General features: G+C 47.4%; 1 protein-coding gene across 5 annotated transcripts in view; it reads left to right on the top strand.

The window, feature by feature from the left end:
* LOC137422676 (adhesion G protein-coupled receptor L4) overlaps positions 1–19853 on the top strand; it is a 258586-nt gene that overhangs the window by 63650 nt on the left and 175083 nt on the right. Inside the window, exon 1 of one of the 5 annotated variants that reach the window (XM_068109386.2) lies at positions 101–237. The exons of the other annotated variants lie outside the window; for them this stretch is intronic. Within the exon in view, the coding sequence (XP_067965487.2) occupies positions 168–237 (70 nt within the window). The 5' untranslated portion in view covers positions 101–167. Of the gene's footprint in view, positions 1–100; positions 238–19853 lie in introns of those variants that run through there. 5 annotated transcript variants of the gene reach the window in all.

The following is a 19853-nucleotide window of genomic DNA, read 5'->3' as shown; positions in this document are numbered from 1 at the left end:
CAATCTGGCTACCGGCCACCCTGCGTAATGCTGTGGAACACTGATTACACCGCCAACCCACGCCCTTGTGCGTTGCGTTATACGTGGACGGCCCCTTAACAGTCTGCGGCGGAACTTGAGAAACTCATTTTCTGTAAATCCTCCAAAACATTCATTTGAAAACCACCATGATGTTTAAATGTGGAATTCACCTGCTCATTCTTACCATGCTTGTATCTCAGTGTCTGCGGACGACAGGTAAGTAAAGTTTTGCAACTACATACTTTGAATGCTGTTGTGAACTTCAGTTGGTAAGTCACATCAACTACTTTTCTGTCGAATCAATTTTTGAGATGTTTGAAAAGGTATTTATAGAGCAAATTTAACCTTTAATGAGAAGTGGACAAACAAAGAGTAAAACTAGTTTAGTTAAATATAAAAGCAAAGACATCCTTCTTAATCTTCTTCATTGTCTTCATAAGTATTGCCATTGTAGTCATAATGAGTTAATTTGAAGCGAAAGCACAATATTTGCATTTTTTGCAGGTGTGAGCACATTTGTAATATCAAAATCCTTAACTTTGGGGTCAGGATTTGATTCCATAATATATAAAGCTCAGTTGAGTGAATTTATGATTAATATGGTTTTGTTTTGTAACCGAGAGGTTTGCTCGGCCAGGATGGTTAAAAGTGAATGAACAGTTGTGGGATGCAACACTTGGAGGTCACAACATTTGTTGCAGGAATATCCTGTCCTTGGAAAATCGTTTGTAAAGTATCTGTGTTTTTGTTGATAATCTGATAGCAGAATGCTAATGTCGATTTTAATACATGGAATCGCAATGCCGAATACTCCCGCTTTCACTTGGGTTGTGTGTCCACACTCTGGGTGCTAGTCAAAAGACAGACCAAAAGTACTAGTTGGCTCCTGTACTCATACCAAACATTCTACTTTCATAACAACATAACTCGAGGCTTATTAGCCTGTCCCCTCGCTCAATGGGAGTTGGGGTTTTGCAATGGCCTGTGTGTGTGTGTGCGTGTGTGTGTGTGTGTGTGTGTGTGTGTGTGTGTGTGTGTGTGTGTGTGTGTGTGTGTGTGTCCTTTTGTCCAGGCCACAACCTTTCTTTGCCATTTTTGAGTTTTTGTCATAAAACTTTCAACAAACCTTTTTATGAGAATATGGAGAAAATAATTTTCAATTGAGTCAAAATGTGAAAGGGCAAAGTCTTAGTGACTAAAAAGCCAAGCCGCAGTGCGTCAGGCATGAGACGCCATGTTTTTACCCCCCGTTTGAGTTAGTCCGAAACGGGGGCTTATGGATTGAGTTTCGTCCGTCCGTCTGTAACCATATCTCGGAGATGTATGGTCCGATATTGTTCATACTTGGCAAAAACACAACACATGAAGGTATACATATGCACATTATTTTGTTTCGTGATGCGATCAAAGATGGCTGACTGGCGGCCATTTTATTTGTTAAAAAAAATACTCGTATTGAACACGTCCTCAACCATTTCTCGGACATGCATTTACCGATCATGTTCAAACTTTGCAAACAGATAACGAATGATGGCTTTATATGCTCCTCATTGATTTTCCATATCAGATCCAAGATGGCCGAATGGCGGCCATTTTGTTACTTAAACGTGACCACATACATTTCTCGGACATGCAATTGCCGATTTTGTTCAAACTCGGCACAAAGACAATACATTAGTATACATATGCAGGTTTTGTTTTGTAATCCGACCAAAGATGGCTGACTGGCGGCCTTTAACTCTGTACAGCAAAACTACTAAAACCATGGGGCTATGACATTTTATGTCTTTTTCTCCATGTTTTTAATCACTTCGGTTTTCTATATTTACCATTGAACTTCAGTATGTCTATCCAGGCCTTACATCTTTATACTAGTTGAGTTTTTGTCAGCAAATCCTTATTATTCATATAAGTGTAGTGGTTACCGCTGGATGCACACAATCGCCTTGCACCGGCCAGAACACGGCCAGACGCGCCTCTCCCGGGCATGCCCGGACTCACTGTTCCCGGGCACGCCCGAACCTCCCGGGCACGCCCGGTCTCGTCTTTCCCGGGCATGCCCGCTCTCGCCTTTCCAGTGCTCGTCCAGAGCGCCCGGGCACGCCCAGCCTCGACTTGCCAGGCCGCAGCCAAACACGCCCGGGCAGGTCCAGACTCGCCTTTCCAAGGCTCGCCCTTGACATCCGGGCATGCCCGGTATAGCTTTTGCCGGGCAAACTTCCCGACATAAATGTGTATATATATTGCTGCCCGATAAACGGGCTTTTGTCAGAATACCTGAGCTGTTTTGTTTCAATAAAGCAACTCGGCCGAATTCCGTCTTTGGTCGCGTCAATTCTTTCGACTCGCGTTGGAGCGCAGCTCCTTCACTGGTGACCTACCGACATGGACACGGCAGTGACTCTTAAACTGCCTACCTTCTGGGAGGCTCACGCGGCTGTTTGGTTTGCCCAGGCGGACTCCCAGTTCGCCCTGCGAGGCATCACCACGGACGACACCTGCTTCCACCACGTCGTGGCAGCGCTCGGTTCCGCCACCGCGGCACGCGCCCTGAGCCTCCTCGAGCACCCGCCGGCTGCCGCCAAGTATGACGCGCTGAAGACGCTCCTCCTCGATGCTTTCGCCCTCTCACCGGCGGCACGCGCACGGCGCCTGCTCGACCTGCCCGAGCTCGGCGACACGCACCCGTCCGAGCGCATGGACTATATACTCTCATTGCTCGGTGAGCACTCTCCGGATTTTCTGTTCCGCGAGTTGTTCCTTCGCCAGCTGCCTCACCCGGTACGCCTCGCCCTGGCTGGCACGTCGATCACCGATCCCCGCGCCCTCGCCAGGGAAGCCGATAAGATCTCCTCGGAGGGCCAACACATCGGCGCGGCTACCTGGAGCCTGCCGCCGTCCGAGGCGACGCCCACGACGCCCGAGCGCCCTGCGCGGTTGGAGGCCGAACTGCCGGTGAAACTGGCGGCCGCCAAGCTGCACCGACCGCTTCCGACACGACGGCCGGGGCCTCCACCTGACCAGGCGTGGTGTTATTACCACGCCAGGTTCGGACACAAGGCTCGGACGTGCCGACCCCCGTGCACTTTCGGCAAGTCGGGAAACGGCCGGGCCGGCGTTCATTCCCAGCCATGAGCGCCGGCCACTCGGGCAACTTGATTTTTATTCGGGACAAAGCTTCCGGGCGGCATTTCCTTTGTGACACCGGCGCCCAACTGAGCGTCATACCCGCCTCCGAGCAGGACAGGCGGGACGCCGTTTGCGGCCCCTCTTTGGTCGCTGCTAATGGCTCGGCCACACACACTTTCGGCCCGCGCAACGTCACCCTCTGCTTCGGCAGCCAGCGCTTTCAGTGGACCTTTGTGACCGCCTGCGTCCCCATGGCTTTGCTGGGCGCCGACTTCCTCTGCGCGCACGGGCTGCTGGTCGACGTCAAACGTCGTCGCCTTGTCAACGCCGAGACCTTCAGCTCCCTGGCGTGCACGATGAGCAGCTCCGCGCCGACCGAACTGGCGTGCGCCCTCCCGACGGCGAACGAGTTCGCTCGCCTGCTCGCGGAATTCCCGGCCCTCACACGGCCGACGTTTTCGGCCGTCGCAGTGCGGCATTGGATCGAGCACCACATACCCACTACGGGCCCGCCGGTCTACGCCAGGGCCCGCCGCCTCGACCCGGCCAAGCTCGCCGTGGCAAAGGCCGAGTTCGACGCGTTGGAGCACCTCGGCATCGTGCGGCGCTCCAATAGCGCGTGGGCCTCACCACTGCACATCGTGCCAAAGCCGGGGGGCGGATGGCGCCCGTGTGGCAACTACCGCTGCCTCAACGACGCTACCACCCCCGACAGGAACCCGATCCCGCACATCCAGGACTTTTCCGCCCGTTTGGCGGGACGGGTCATATTTTCCAAAATTGACCTGATACGGGGATACCACCAGGTACCTGTCCGGGCGGCCGACGTCCCGAAGACGGCCGTCATCACGCCGTTCGGCCTGTTCCAATTTTTGAGGATGCCGTTTGGCCTCAAGAACGCGGCCCAGGTGTTCCAGCGCTTAATGGACGGCGTGCTGCACGACCTGCCATTTCTTTTCGTCTATCTGGGCAACATCCTCGTCGCCAGCACGTCCCGTGCCGAGCACCTCCTCCACCTCCGAACACTGTTCAGTCGCCTCAGCGAGCACGGCTTAATTGTCAACCCGGCCAAATGCCACTTCGGCACGACGACCGTTGACTTTTTGGGCCACCGCATCACCAAGACCGGGGCCGTGCCGCTGCCGACCAAGGTCGAGGCCATCACCACGTTCCCGCGTCCCCGTTCCATCAAGGCCCTACAAGAGTTCCTCGGCATGGTGAATTTTTATCACCGATTCGTGCCCCGCGCTGCTCAGCTCATGCGGCCCCTTTACGAGGCCCTCCCGGGCAAGCCGGCCAAGCATGACATCGTTTGGTCCGCGGCCATGGACGCGGCCTTCGCGAGCGCAAAACGGGCCCTCGCCGACGCAACGCTGCTGGGTCACCCGGTGCTCAACGCGCCCATCACCCTCACTACGGACGCCTCCAACTACGCGGTGGGCGCCGTCCATGAACAATGGGTGGACGGGGTTTGGCAGCCACTCGCTTTTTTCAGCCGGCAGCTCCGGCCGAACCAGTTAAAATACAGCACGTTCGACCGCGAGCTGCTCGGTCTATTCCTGGCCGTTCGCCATTTCCGACACCTCCTGGAGGGCCGCCCGTTCACGGCTTTCGTCGACCACAAGCCATTGGTCTACGCAATGGCCAAAGTCACGGAGCCGTGGTCGGCCCGCCAGCAGTGCCACCTCTCCGCCGTGTCGGAATTCACCACCGACATCCGGCACGTCGCCGGCAAAGACAACGCTGTGGCCGACTGTCTTTCTCGGGCCAGCGCGAACGCGGTCCACCTCGGCATGGACTTCGCGCTCATGGCGGCCGACCAGACCACCGACACCTCGGTGCAGGCCCTCCGGGCGGCGGACACGGGCCTCCGCCTGGCCGACATCCCCTTCGCGGGCACCGTCCTGCTCTGCGACGTCTCCCAGGGCCAGCCTCGCCCCATCGTGCCCGTTTCCTGGCAGCGCCGCATCTTCGCCTCCATCCACGGCCTTTCTCACCCGGGCCGGAAAGCTTCTCAGAAGCTGGTGTCGGCGCGTTTCGTCTGGCACGGCCTTCGACGGAACGTCCGCGACTGCGCCAACGCCTGCACGGCCTGCCAGTGGGCCAAGGTCCACCGCCACACCCAGGCGCCGCTGGCACCTTTCACCGTGCCTGCACGGCGTTTCAACCATGTCCACGTGGACCTGGTGGGTCCCCTGCCCCCATCGCGGGGGTTCACCCACCTGCTCAACATGGTGGACAGGACCACCAGGTGGCCGGAGGCCGTGCCCCTCACCTCCACCACCACCGCCGACGTGGCGCAGGCGTTCATCACCACCTGGGTCACGCGCTTCGGCGCACCGGCGGACATCTCGTCCGACCGCGGCCCACAGTTCACGTCCGAACTTTGGGGCGCGGTCGCCCGCTCGTTGGGGGTCACGCTGCACCGCACCACGGCCTACCACCCCCAAGCCAACGGGTTGTGCGAGCGGTTTCACCGCTCCATGAAGGCCGCACTCATGGCCGGCCTTCAGGACGACGGTTGGACCGACCGGCTGCCGTGGGTCCTTTTGGGCCTCCGCACGGCCCCCAAGGAGGACTTCCGGGCGTCCGCCGCCGAGCTCGTCTACGGCCAGCCGCTCCGCGTCCCGGGCGAGTTCGTGCCCGACGCTACCAGTCCCTGGTCCGCCGCACACCAGCGCTCGGACCTCCAGGAGGCCGCCCGCCGATTTGCCCCCGTGCCAACGTCCCGCCACGGTGGCCCCCAGTCCTACGTCCCCCCGGCACTTCGCACAGCAGAGTACGTCTTTGTGCGTCATGACGCGCACCGGGGGCCACTCCGGCCGCCGTACGACGGGCCCTTCCGGGTCCTGCGACGAGGCAACAAGTCCTTTGTCGTCGACGTTGGCGGCCGGTCGGACTGGATCTCTGTGGACCGCCTCAAACCGGCGCACATGGACGTCGACCGACCACCACGGTTGGCCCTTCCTCTGCGGCGAGGCCGCCCCCCGTCCACAGTTCCCCCCGCTCGACCACCCACCACCACGTCGGACACCTCCCCACGACCCTCCAGGGGTCGCTTCGGCCGGGTCATCCGGACCCCCCTTAAATTGACCCTGCCGTTGCAGGTCGATTCTGGAGGGGCGTGTGTAGCGGTTACCGCTGGATGCACACAATCGCCTTGCACCGGCCAGAACACGGCCAGACGCGCCTCTCCCGGGCATGCCCGGACTCACTGTTCCCGGGCACGCCCGAACCTCCCGGGCACGCCCGGTCTCGTCTTTCCTGGGCATGCCCGCTCTCGCCTTTCCAGGGCTCGCCCAGAGCGTCCGGGCATGCCCGCTATCGCCTTTCCAGGGCTCGCCCAGAGCGTCCGGGCATGCCCGCTATCGCCTTTCCAGGGCTCGCCCAGAGCGTCCGGGCATGCCCGCTATCGCCTTTCCAGGGCTCGCCCAGAGCGTCCGGGCATGCCCGCTCTCGCCTTTCCAGTGCTCGTCCAGAGCGCCTGGGCACGCCCAGCCTCGACTTGCCAGGCCGCAGCCAAACACGCCCGGGCAGGTCCAGACTCGCCTTTCCAAGGCTCGCCCTTGACACCCGGGCATGCCCGGTATAGCTTTTGCCGGGCAAACTTCCCGACATAAATGTGTATATATATTGCTGCCCGATAAACGGGCTTTTGTCAGAATACCTGAGCTGTTTTGTTTCAATAAAGCAACTCGGACGAATTCCGTCTTTGGTCGCATCAATTCTTTCGACTCGCGTTGGAGCGCAGCTCCTTCATAAAGAGAACACAAACAAATAAAATGTAAAAATAATTTAAACTGTTGTTTTGGTCAAGTTTAGTTTGATTACAAAGAGGATGCCGATGGGCTTTGCATTTGAGATGTTTTCTAGTCGCATAAACAATGGTGTAATCCCACTATTCATTTGCAATCGGTCACTGACTTTGACACCATATAATTTTTTATTACCCACACGAGGCATCAAAAAGTTACATATATCAAACAGTTTCAAATGGAGCACCTCGCCACCATTAAAGCATTTGAATTGCATCAGATGTGGCAATAAATGTGAATTGTTGCTCCCAGCTTGCTGGTCTTATGACAAAAGACGCCATTTGCATTTTTCTGTCTTCCATTCTTACCACGTTTAAAATCCCGTGTGGGCACGGGAAACTTAGTAGTCTATACTAATAAATAGCCTGTGTGTGAGTGTGTGTATGTGTGTGTATGTGTGTGTTTGTGTGTGTGTATGTTTGTGTGTGTATGTGTGTGTATGTGTTTGTTTGTGTGTGTGCATGTGTGTGTGTGTTTGTGTGTGTGTGTGTGTGTGTGTGTGTGTGTGTGTGTGTGTGTGTATGTTTGTGTGTGTTTGTGTGTGTGTGTGTGTGTGTGTGTGTGTGTGTGTATGTGTGTGTGTGTGTGTATGTTTGTGTGCGTGTGTGTTTGTGTGTGTGTGTGTGTGTGTGTGTGTGTTTGTGTATGTGTGGTATGTTTGTGTATGTTTGTGTGTGTGTGTGTGTGTGTGTGTGTGTGTATGTGTGTGTGTGTGTGTGTGTGTGTGTGTGTATGTTTGTGTGTGTATGTGTGTGTGCGTGTGTGTTTGTGTGTGTGTGTGTGTGTGTGTGTGTGTGTGTTTGTGTGTGTTTGTGTATGTGTGTGTATGTTTGTGTATGTTTGTGTGTGTGTGTGTGTGTGTGTGTGTGTGTGTTTGTCAGAGTCATAGCTCTATTACAATGGTAGCTAGAATGCTTTTCCTATCACTGGGGATGGGTACAGTACTTTTGCTAGTACTGTAATAAAATTTAAAATGTCCTGTAACCCATTATGGACAGGATAATTCATATTATTTTTATATGTGGTGGCCTGTTCCTGTTCGAGTTCCTTCTATAGTTCCCATTCCCATACCACAGCTGCTGTCCCACCTGTACAATCGTGGAAGGTTGCTTTTCAGGGTTTTTCATGCTGCATGTCATGGGTGTTTCTGCTGTTTCTGCCTTTTCTCCTTTCCTATTTTTATTTTATTATTCCTCTTCTTTTTAAGGAATCCTTTCATTCTCATCTATCCTTTTCACTTTTTGAGTTAGAGAGAGATAGAGAAATAGATATACAGTCACGTGAAAAAGTAAGTACACCCCATGTAAAGTTTTGACTTTTTCAACATATTTCAACATACAGCTATTTGATCTTCATTTCAACAATATTGATAGATAAAGGTGATATAAAATAACAAATATCATGAAACATTTACATATTGTAGTCCATTGTATAATTTAAATAAACATAAATGCAAATTTCGCATGTGGAAAAAGTAAGCACACCCCTACATTTATCACTACTTCAAATACCTAAAATTAGGATCAGGTGCACCAGCTCAGGTGCAAATGATGAGAACATCGTTAAAGAGGATATTGGAGGGACCTGTCTTATTTAAACCTCAGACATTTCGTTTGGTTTGCTCTTTGTTGTTGAAGTGTGCGGCGTCACCATGCCAAGATCAAAAGAGCTATCTGAGGCCTTCAGAAAGAAGGTTATTGATGCCTACGAGTCTGGGAAGGGATTAAAAAATATCTCCAAACAATTTGAAATAAATCATTCGACTGTCCGGAAGATCATCTACAAGTGGAGAAGCTTCCAAACAACTGCCAACTTGTTCAGGCCAGGCCGCCCCAGCAAGTTCAGCCCGAGAGCAGACCGCAAGCTGCTGAAAGAAGTCTCGAAGAACCCCAGAATGTCATCACGGTACCTACAGGTAGCTCTTGCCACTGTTGATGTCAAAGTGCACGAGTCTACCATTAGAAAGAGGCTGCACAAATTTGATCTACATGGGAGGTGTGTGAGGAGGAAACCTTTGCTGTCCAGAAAGAACATCAGGGCAAGACTAAAGTTTGCCAATGAACACTGAGGCAAAGACCAGCACTTCTGGAGCAATGTGCTCTGGACAGATGAGTCAAAGCTCGAGCTATTTGGCCACAGTACCAGAAGACATGTTTGGCAAAAACCAAAGACAGCATTTGACCACAAGAACCTGATACCAACTGTAAAGCATGGTTGTGGAAATATTATGGTTTGGGGCAGCATTGCTGCATCAGGGCCTGGGCAGCTCACCATCATAGAATCCACTATGAATTCTTCATTGTACCAGAGGGTGATGGAGGATAATGTGAGGCCATCTGTCGGAAAGTTGAAGCTCAACCAAAGCTGGACCTTGCAACATGACAATGACCCTAAACATACCAGTAAATCCACCAAGGAATGGCTGAAAAGAAAGAAATGGAGGGTTCTGGAATGGCCAAGTCAATGCCCGGATCTAAATCCCATCGAGATGTTGTGGGCGGATTTGAAACGAGCTGTGCATGCAAGAAACCCCTCAAACATCGCACAGCTGAAAGAATTCTGCATGGAGGAGTGGGCAAAAATTTCTCCCAGTCGATCTCAGAGATTGGTCGACAGTTATAAGAAACGCCTACTTGAGGTTGTTTCTGCCAAAGGGGAAATACCACCTATTAGAGCCAAGGGTGTACTTACTTTTTCCACCTGCGAAATTTGCATTTATGTTTATTTAAATTATACAATGGACTACAAAATGTAAATGTTTCATGATATTTGTTATATTATATCACCTTTATCTATCAATATTGTTCAAATGAAGATCAAATAGCTGTATGTGGAAATATGTTGAAAAAGTCAAAACTTTCCATGGGGTGTACTTACTTTTTCATGTGACTGTAGATATAGAATATAGATATACTAGCGGGGTCACCCGTGGGAATCCCACGGGCATGGATGTGTGTGACATTTCGACATATTGAGTTAGATGCTGCACCTGCACATTCAGTTATATAAAATGGTTACTGGCAATAATTGATCACATCCACAAATGATGTAATCCACACAATTTATGTACTTTACATAACGTTAATAGGAATACATACATGCCCGTGTAGATGGGAAATACAGTTTGTTTGAAAGAAATCACAAATATCAGAAGAAAGTTTTAAAAATTTAGAACTATTCTCACTCAGAGTTAAACAACACCGTAATATTATGCGGTTGCTTCAACGTTTTCGTTGAATTATATGTCATCATTGTGAGATTTTTTTGGAATTTTTTTTTTTGAAATGAGATTTTTAGGCAAAACGGCAAAAAAGCAACAGAACAGCTGTGAAACAACATCAAAACAGCAGTGAAAAAGCATCAAAACAACAGTGGAAAGCGTCAAAACAGCAGTGAAAAAGCATCAAAACAGCTGAAAAAGCATCAAAACAGCAGTGAAAAAGCATCAAAACAGCAGTGAAAAAGCATCAGAACAGCTGTGAAAAAACAGCACTGAAAAAGCATCAAAACAGCAGTGAAAAAGCATCAAAACAGCAGTAAAAAGCATCAAAACAGCAACAATAGTCCGGTGATTTTTCAATCACCGCAACTAAATGTGTCGGAGTAATTAACTATTTTCCTTCGTGACCTCCTTTTGTTGCCTGAATGGTGTCACTGCAGGACCTCCGGGTAAACAACATTACGGGTGAAGATTCCACTGCGGCCATCAATTTTTCCCTGTTGGCCATTACTGACTACCTTTACCTTGACATCCTCAAATCGTTTAGCACGCGACAATGCAACATATAATTGGCCATGGCTGAAGACGGGTTCTGGTAGGTAAATCCCAACTTTGTGTAATGTTTGACCTTGACTCTTGTTTATTGAGAAAGAGAATGCCACACGAACTGGAAATTGATGGCGTTTGAGTACGAATGGTAGTGTTGTATCGGAAGGTGCAATACTAATCCTGGGTAAAAATGTGCGTGTTCCTTTGTGACTGCCAGAAATTATTTCTCCATCTATTATGTTTGGCAACAATCTTTTAACAACCAATCTTGCACCATTGCACAGTCCCTGTTTCGGATCAAAGTTACGGAGTAACATGATGACAGCACCATCTTTGAGACGAAGTTTGTGCAATGGCATTCCAGAAGGAGTTAATTGATTTAGGAATTCCATAGGATAATTTAGTGCCTCTTCAGGGTCATCACAGACAATGGAATCAGCGCTGAAGTACGTCTTTTCTTCCCCAGGAAATGCATCCAGTATCTCATCGTTGATCACAAATGTGGATTCATTCTTTGGACACAACACGGCTCGTTGTGCCAGCGCATCATAGTTTGAATGGATTTCGTTCAAATTACCAAAAACAGCCTCTGCTAAAGACATGTTGTCTTCTACACAGATACGATCAGGCAGTCGTATTAAATCTGAGTCAGGAATTGTTTCCACAGTCCCATTTCCAACCGACAGTAACCATTTTGAGAATTCTTCGTCATCATTAGCTCTCATGTTTGATTTTAAGTTCAGCAGTTTGAACTTTGGCCACAACTTGCTACGCTTGATGCATGTGGCGATGATTGCTGCAGGTGCAGCGCGAGGTACAACGGGCAAAACCTGCCTGAAGTCCCCACCAAGAAGTAAGACCTTTCCACCAAAAGGAATGTTGTTGCTGGTTACATCCCGGAGACATCGATCAACAGCCGCTAAAGCATATGCTGGAGCCATAGGTGCTTCATCCCAAATGAATAGGTTGGCCTTCCTTAGAGTATCTGCATCTTTACTCGTAGGTGATATGTTGCATGTGGAGTTTTCCAAAATGGGCACTGGCAATTTAAATCGATGGTGCGATGTACGGCCCCCTGCTAGCAATGTTGCTGCAATGCCCGAGTACGCCATTGGAAGAACCAAACGACACTGGCCTTGCAAGATGTGCAGAAGCGTATTATAGAGAAAGGTCTTGCCACTTCCGCTCGGTCCATCAACGAAAAACAACCGGTTGCCTGTGTACTGGTCCCTACAATGAACGGCCTGTAGGACCTCATCTACAATTTTGATTTGGTCATCATTTAGTAGTTGTCTGTTGTTTTCACCTTTTTCATGTTCATCTCCCGGTACATACTGATAATCATCGCTCGAAAGATCTTCAACAGTGTCTGGAGGTACTGGTAACTGAAATGCTTCCAAGGTCTGTCCATGTCTTAGGAGGAAGGACTGTATTTCTCGCAATGCCATGAAAATACTTTGTTCCAAGATATGGCCGCTGTGCACAAAATCTTCGCAAAGGTCGTTTTTATATTTTTCCCACAGTGCCGACGTGTCTGTTGGTGTGCAGAATATGCATAGGGTTGCAAAAAGAGATCTCAATTGTTGTGGCATGGCAAAGATAACTCCATCAGCTAAGGACCTGTCCCATTCTGTATCATCTTCTGTTAAATGTAATTTCCTGGCTGCATCCTTGTATGTTTCACAAACTGCTCCATCTACGGTTCTGAGATCTTCAAATGATGTTTTACCAGGGCAGTGCAGCAGGAGTACACGAAGATGAAAGCGCTCAATGTCCATAGGGCTTGCCGAAACCATGCGTCCGATAACCTTGTTGCCGCCCCGGCGTCGAAGTTTCCATGTCTTTTGTCCATCTTCAAATACGTAATATTTTGGAATGTCATGGTACAGATAACTTCGTGCCTCAGGGTCTCTCTGATTTAACTGAAACCAAGCTGTAAGTGTTGTACCCCTATGTCGTACAATGGCTTCTTCCTCGTTACCATCCCTGAACACAACAGTCTGCAATTCAGGTAAGTGTACCGCAAGTCTGGTGATGGAATGGGACTGTTTGTGCATTTCAAATTCCATCAATCTCCATGCTGCCTCTGGGGCACTGACATATCTACAGTCCAAATAGGTCTTTATTTCGTCCACCTCCACTCTCCCGCGCTCTCGAATTTCGATGCTGGCACAGTCATGTCCCTTGTACACATATTTAAATAAGTACTTTATACCCTTTATGCTTGCGCAAACCTCAATGTTGATGTGTGCTCTGTACTTCTTCAGTAAATAAGCATTGAATGGGACGACATATTGGCAATCAACATCGGTTCCATGAACGGTTATGGTGGGTCCATTTGGGGGACGCTTGTAAAGGGCATAGCCATCTATGCTCGCAAGTGTCTCTGCAGCATACGCTTTTGGAAAGCCTTTACTGCACACTCCATCTTTCACACAAATCGAATGGCGATTTAAATTGCCACACGGACCATGTATCATGTGAGACTTCACCAAGGAATGGATCTCTGGTGACTCATTTGAATTAGGAATTTGTGCGGAAACAATTCTGTCAATGTCTTCAGCGGTACAAATTTTATCTTCTTGGCACAGCATGAGTAATATGTGGGCATGCGGTAGGCCACGCTTCTGATACTCGACGACGTAGAGAAATGCACGTACTTTGCCCAACACGTGCTTCTTCGTTATATCGTCGATTAACTCTTTTAATTTCAGATGAAACACGCGTGCCACTAAATCTGGTCTGCCTTCAGCTCGTTGGTGTTGGCCGATGTTTTCTTGTATCTCTGTCCATTTTGGATTACACGTGAACGTGATGAAAAGATCTGGTTTTCCGAATTTGCGAACAATGGCCATAGCATCTTGGTAGTTCTGCTGCATAGCTCTGGGACTCCCTGCAAAACTCGACGGCAAAATGACGATACGACCGACAGGACGTTGGTTATCAGCAGCAACGTTCTGGACGTGGTCCAGTAGTCCTCTGTATTCCATGGCTCTAAGGGTTTCCTGATTTTGTTTGAAGTATTGCAGTCGATTTGCTTCTGCCTTGCAATAACCGTCGACAACATACTGCTGGAACAATTTCCCCGAAGAATGGATAGTGCTGAATTCATTTCGAATAGCCAGTCGGTAGGCATAGAATTCACGATGAGTTACCTTGTTTCGAACCGCAGTCTGTCGCTGGTGAGGCATGTTTATCATCCATCCAGGCTCGCCATGTGGAAAGAGAATGGGATATGTCATGGGATCAATGTGAGAGGAAAGTGGAGAGAGATTGTGTAAGCCCTGGTCATGCAAATGAACCTGGAAATCCCTGTTTGCAGGTGGTTCACCATCTTGTCCACTAACGAAGACAGCAGCAATTTCATCAGCAGTTGGTATGTTGTAACGTCTTTGGTCGTCTGCACACAGTCGACGAAAATGCATTTCCAAGGTAGAAGGGAGGCGATCTTCAAGGACAGCTTTCCTGATTTCTTCCTGTTCACGCTCGAACATAGTCTTGTAACATGTGACATAAGGATTAACGTCAGATAGTATGTTGTGCAGTTCTGCCATCAATTCTTGCAAACATCTGTGATTCTCAGGTCGATTCATACGTTCCTTTGTAGCTTGAGCTGTATCCAAAATAAATAATTGTGCAAATTGTGCTTGTTCATGTACATGTGATGGATGTAATGGACCACAGCGATGGTAAATTTGACCGTGGATTTTGAAACAGTATGGTCCATTTCCTGGAGGAGATGAGATCTGAGCACCCATTGATGCAAAAGCTAATGCCGAATTGTAATTCCGGATATTGTCTCGGAAGTTGCGACATTTTCCATCGTCACCCTGATAAAGTTGTTGCAGTCGAGCAGGTACGGCAAATAGTGGAGGCAATTTAACTTTTCCCTTGGAACAACACAGTGTAAATCCATCCCCTTGTCCTGTTGATTCATTTGTGAAATGGTGTGCAGAACAGTACACACATGGTGACGTCATTGGACCGCATTTATGCTCTTGAACAATATTATCGGATACTTCGGCCGGATCCATTATGGCTGCGGTTGTATATGTTTGCTGAGCACTCCAACGTCTTTGTTGCTCAGCATGCCGTGCGAGTCTGTGTTGGCGTTCATCGACGGTCTCGTTCTCGCACCTCATCGTTGTTGCAGCAGCATCCTGTGCGAGTCTGTGTTCACGTTCGTCGAGGGTCTCGTTCTCCCTCCTCATCGTTGTTGCAGCAGCATCCTGTGCGAGTCTGTGTTCACGTTCGTCGAGGGTCTCGTTCTCCCTCCTCATCGTTGTTGCAGCAGCATCCTGTGCGAGTCTGTGTTCACGTTCGTCGAGGGTCTCGTTCTCCCTCCTCATCGTTGTTGCAGCAGCATCCTGTGCGAGTCTGTGTTCACGTTCGTCGAGGGTCTCGTTCTCCCTCCTCATCGTTGTTGCAGCAGCATCCTGTGCGAGTCGGTGTTCACGTTCCTCAACTGTCTCGTTCTCCTGTCTCATTCGTTTTCTTGCTGCAACCTGTTCAAGTCTGCATTGACGTTCGTCGACGGACTCGTTCTCCCGTCTCATTCGTTTTCTGGCTGCATCCTGTTCAAGTCTGCATTGACGTTCGACGACGGACTCGTTCGCCCTTCTCATTCGTTTTCTAGCTGCATCCTGTTCAGGTCTGCGTTCTTCATCCATTTTGGAAATGGAAGTTTCCACGCACCGCATGAATTGTCACGATCCTCAATAGGAAGTGTCTCATAATTATCAAATGACAAATGGCAAGTAAATTACATTGTGAAAATTTAATATTTCAAATAGACCTATTTAAAGTGTATGCGCAAATAATTAATAAATAAAAAAACGAAGAAATATGTCTCGGTAATTTCCTGAACTCGGTAATTTCTCGGTAATTTTACTTCCGGCTAAAAATGTTGAATGAAATAAAAACGAAGAAATATATGTCGTTTTGTGACGACTGTCACCAAAGGTAAACGGTGAATTCACTTGGTTTATTCGGTTCGGCTCGGTTTAAAGAAAAAGCGATAATGTCGAAATGTTGACGTCTGTGTCATGTTGGGCGGTGTATGATACTTGTTGGCTGTTGGGCGGTGATATGGTGTATTTTAAAAAATATATCTCTGCGTTTTCCCGCGTTGCTGACACCGAGTCTAAAACCATGATGGTGAGTTATATTGGAGATAAAGGCGTGAGAGAGACTCAATGGCCTTGAAGTTACAGGCATTTGAGAATTCATTTCGTTCTATAAACGGCAACTTTCATCGGATTTTCTTCTCTTTTTTTTTCAACCGAGTCTAAACCTATGTTAGCGACTGTGAAAAATGAAATGATATATCGAATTTAAAATAGATATCGACACATTGCCGTCGGTGTCATGTTGGGCGGTGTATGATACACCATGACGCGATTTTAAAAAATATATCTCTGCATTTTCCCGCGTGTGTGGAATGTTTGTGGAAAATTAAAGATTTCAAATAAACCTATTTAAAGTGTATGCGCACATAACTAATAAAAAAACGAAGAAATATCTCTCGGTAATTTCCTGAAACATATTTTACTTCCGGCTAATATGTTGAATGAAATAAAAACGAAGAAATATATGTCGGCATCATTGTTGACGTTTTTGTGACGACTATCATCAAACGAAATAGTAATATATCATAACGGAAAAGCAAAAGCGAATTTTTAATATATATCGACACATTGCCGGCGGTGTCATGTTGGGCGGTGTATGATACACCATGACGCGATTTTAAAAAATATATCTCTGCATTTTCCCGCGTGTGTGGATTGTTCTCAATTATTGCTGACACCGAGTCTAAAAGTAAAACCATCGATAAAAATGAAATCATATGGTGAGTTAGATTGGAGATAAAGGCGTGAGAGAGACTCAATGGCCTTGAAGTTACAGGCCTTTGAGAATTCATTTCGTTCTATAAACGGCAACTTTCATTGGATTTTCTTCCCGTTTTTTTTCAACCGAGTCTAAAACTATGTTAGCGACTGTGAAAAATGAAATGATTTATCGAATTTGATTTGAAATAAAACTGGGGGAGAGCAAGACACCACGGGCCTACAAAACAGGACTCAAAGCTATGCGAGTTAATAAAATGGTGGATATTTGTTTATAGCCACTCCCAGAATGGGTGGAGCTATGGGTGGAGCTACTCTGCAAACCGAGTAAGCCACACCCCGGACAGACACCCAACAGATAGACAGACAGACAGACAGACAGAATCATCTACGGCTATTATAATATAGATATATATATATATATATATATATATATATATATATATATATATATATATATATATATATATATATATATATATATACATATTAGATTAATGAACAGGATTAAATAATTAAATTGATATACGTGGGAAAATTACATGCCCAAACCAGGAATCGAACTCAGGTCCTCTGGAAAACGGTACCAATTCCAGTGAAAACTGTACCAGAAAACTGTACCAATTCCAGTGAAAACTGTACTAATTCCAGTGAAAACTGTACCAATTCCAGTGAAAACGGTACCAATTCCAGTGAAAAGTGTACCAATTCCAGTGAAAACTGTACCAGAAACCTGTACCAATTGCAGTGAAAAGTGTACCAATTCCAGTGAAAACGTTACCAATTCCTGTGAAAACTGTACCAGAAAACTGTACCACTTTTCCCACATATATCAATTTAATTATTTAATCCTGTTCATTAATCTAATTGCTTCACGACGCCCCTAGTGGTGTTTATAATAGAGGACATGGATTTGCCCCCCCCCCCCCATTGGAGGAAGACCCTCTGTTGTTCAGGCCATTGGTGCTCCTATGGTTGGTAGCGAGTGTCGAGTGTTCATTTACCTGGTTCTTTCGGTTTAGAATCTGCGAATGTTGATCGCTCTCTTTCTCTTGCTGGGAGAAAGAGCGTACTGTTAGAAAACAATCCAAAAACCTTGTACTTACAATGTCTAAGACTACTTTTTCCTTTTTTGTCCACCGCTTCACCTTGTAAGTGGTCCACAGTTCTGTCAAACACCCCTCGTTTCTGCCAAACGTGGGGATGTTATAAACTACCTGTCCCAAAACACGTTGGTTTTCTCCAATGGAGAATTTCCCATGGGATATTACCTACACATTCCCTTATTCACCGCTTTTATTTACAATATAAATAAGTGAGAAGTGTCCCTTCTGTGGACCAACTGAGACTTTGTTCCATGCCTTTGTTGAATGCAAGCACTTAACCCTTCTCGTTCGTTTGTTGAAAACGCTGTTTGCACGTGTTTTCTTGGTTTTCAGTTTTGGTCGCAGTGGCCCATCTCACCTCCCGACAACAGTTTTGGTGAATTTTTAGCTGCGCCGCAGACGCTGCTAATAGAGTGCCCTCTGCTGTTGTTGTTCTTCTTCTTGTTCTTCTTGTTCTTGTTAGCCGCGTCGCAGACGCTGCTAATAGAGTGCCCTCTGCTGTTGTTGTTGTTGTTCTTCTTGTTCTTCTTCTTCTTGTTCTTGTTCTTGCAGAGAAGACAAAACCTCAAAGCTCCACCCATTCTGGGAACCATAGCTCCACCCATTTTGGGAGAGGCTTCATATAAACAAATATCCACCATTTTATTAACTCGCATAGCTTTGAGGCCTGTTTTGTAGACCCGTGGTGTCTTCCTCTCTCACACAGTTTTATTTCAAATCAAATTCGATATATCATTCCATTTTTCTCAGTCGCTAACATAGTTTTAGACTCGGTTGAAAAAAAACGGGAAGAAAATCCGATGAAAGTTGCCCTTTATAGAACGAAATGAATTCTCAAAGGCCTGTAACTTCAAGTCCATTGAGATATTTTTTTTTTAAATCGCGGCATGGTCAGTCATACACCGCCCGAAATAACAGACGGGAAAATGCCGAGATATATTAAAAATTCGTCCATTTGATGACAATCGTCACGATGAAATATTTAATTTATACGTCGTTACAATAATGTGGAGAGAGGAGCATAGCTTCGTCCACGTGTCGCTACACACGAGAAATTGCCGAGATATATTTTTTTACAATCACGGCATGGTCAGTCATACACCTCCTGAAATAACAGATGGGAAAATGCCGAGATATATTAAAAATTCGTCCATTTGATGACAATCGTCACGATGAAATATTTAATTTATACGTCGTTGCAATAATGTGGAGAGAGGAGCATAGCTTCGTTCACGTGTCGCCACACACGGGAAATTGCCCAGATATATTTTTTAAATGGCGGCACGGTCAGTCATACACCGCCTGAAATAACAGACGGGAAAATGCCGAGATATATTAAAAATTCGTCGCCACACACGGGAAATTGCCGAGATATATTTTCACTTTGCACAAAAATAACATCAAGTAATCGAATCAATAGGAATGTCCTGTGCCTATAACATCGACGTTATAGGCACAGCTGCATCTAGGCATTGTGTAACATCGACGCGGCTTTTGTTTTAATTAAAACTTTTTGTACTTGTTTTTTTTATGGCGTAGCCAGTTTTTATGGCGTAGATGTCATTTTATGGCTATGACATCAGGAACAGCGTTCGTCTGTCTGTCCGGTGTACGTATATACGGTATATCCCTTCCACCGTATTTTGCGGATTTATTCCCTTTAAAATTGGTTTTCTGTGTAATTGTTGGTCAGATTGACACGATACTTTCACTATAGGAGCACCTCCTCCTGTATAATTTTTTATAGTAATTTTGGTGGTATAGGTCGCGTGATAGGGCGCCATCTTGGAAAAACTGAAAAACTTTGCACCTCTATATCTCTGAAACCGCTCCATGGAAAAAAATGAAAGGTGGCTCATTGTAAAGTACTCCCCAAGGGTGAATAACATATGTTAATGATGATTTCATAGGTGCCTTCATTATGACGTCATAAATCGACATATAGAACGCTTGATCCCATCAGTATGAAATTTCTTCAGCGTGATCTAGGGATAAATTGGTGGAAAAAATAACAAACTTGATGACGTCATCGGTAACGTGGTTCGGCAGCCATATCTTTGCAGCGTAGCCCAGAGGGCAATGACATCTGGGACAGCCTCACAAACGTCCACCAATCAGAGCGGAGGATCTGGTCACATGACAGGGGGACAGCACATCATCCACACAG

Source organism: Myxine glutinosa, chromosome 1, assembly GCF_964187855.1.
Source record: "Myxine glutinosa chromosome 1, kmMyxGlut1.1, whole genome shotgun sequence".
Classification (NCBI taxonomy): domain Eukaryota; kingdom Metazoa; phylum Chordata; class Myxini; order Myxiniformes; family Myxinidae; genus Myxine; species Myxine glutinosa.
The sequence above is the reverse complement of the archived record's forward strand: the minus strand, read 5'-3'. Positions and strand labels throughout refer to the sequence as shown.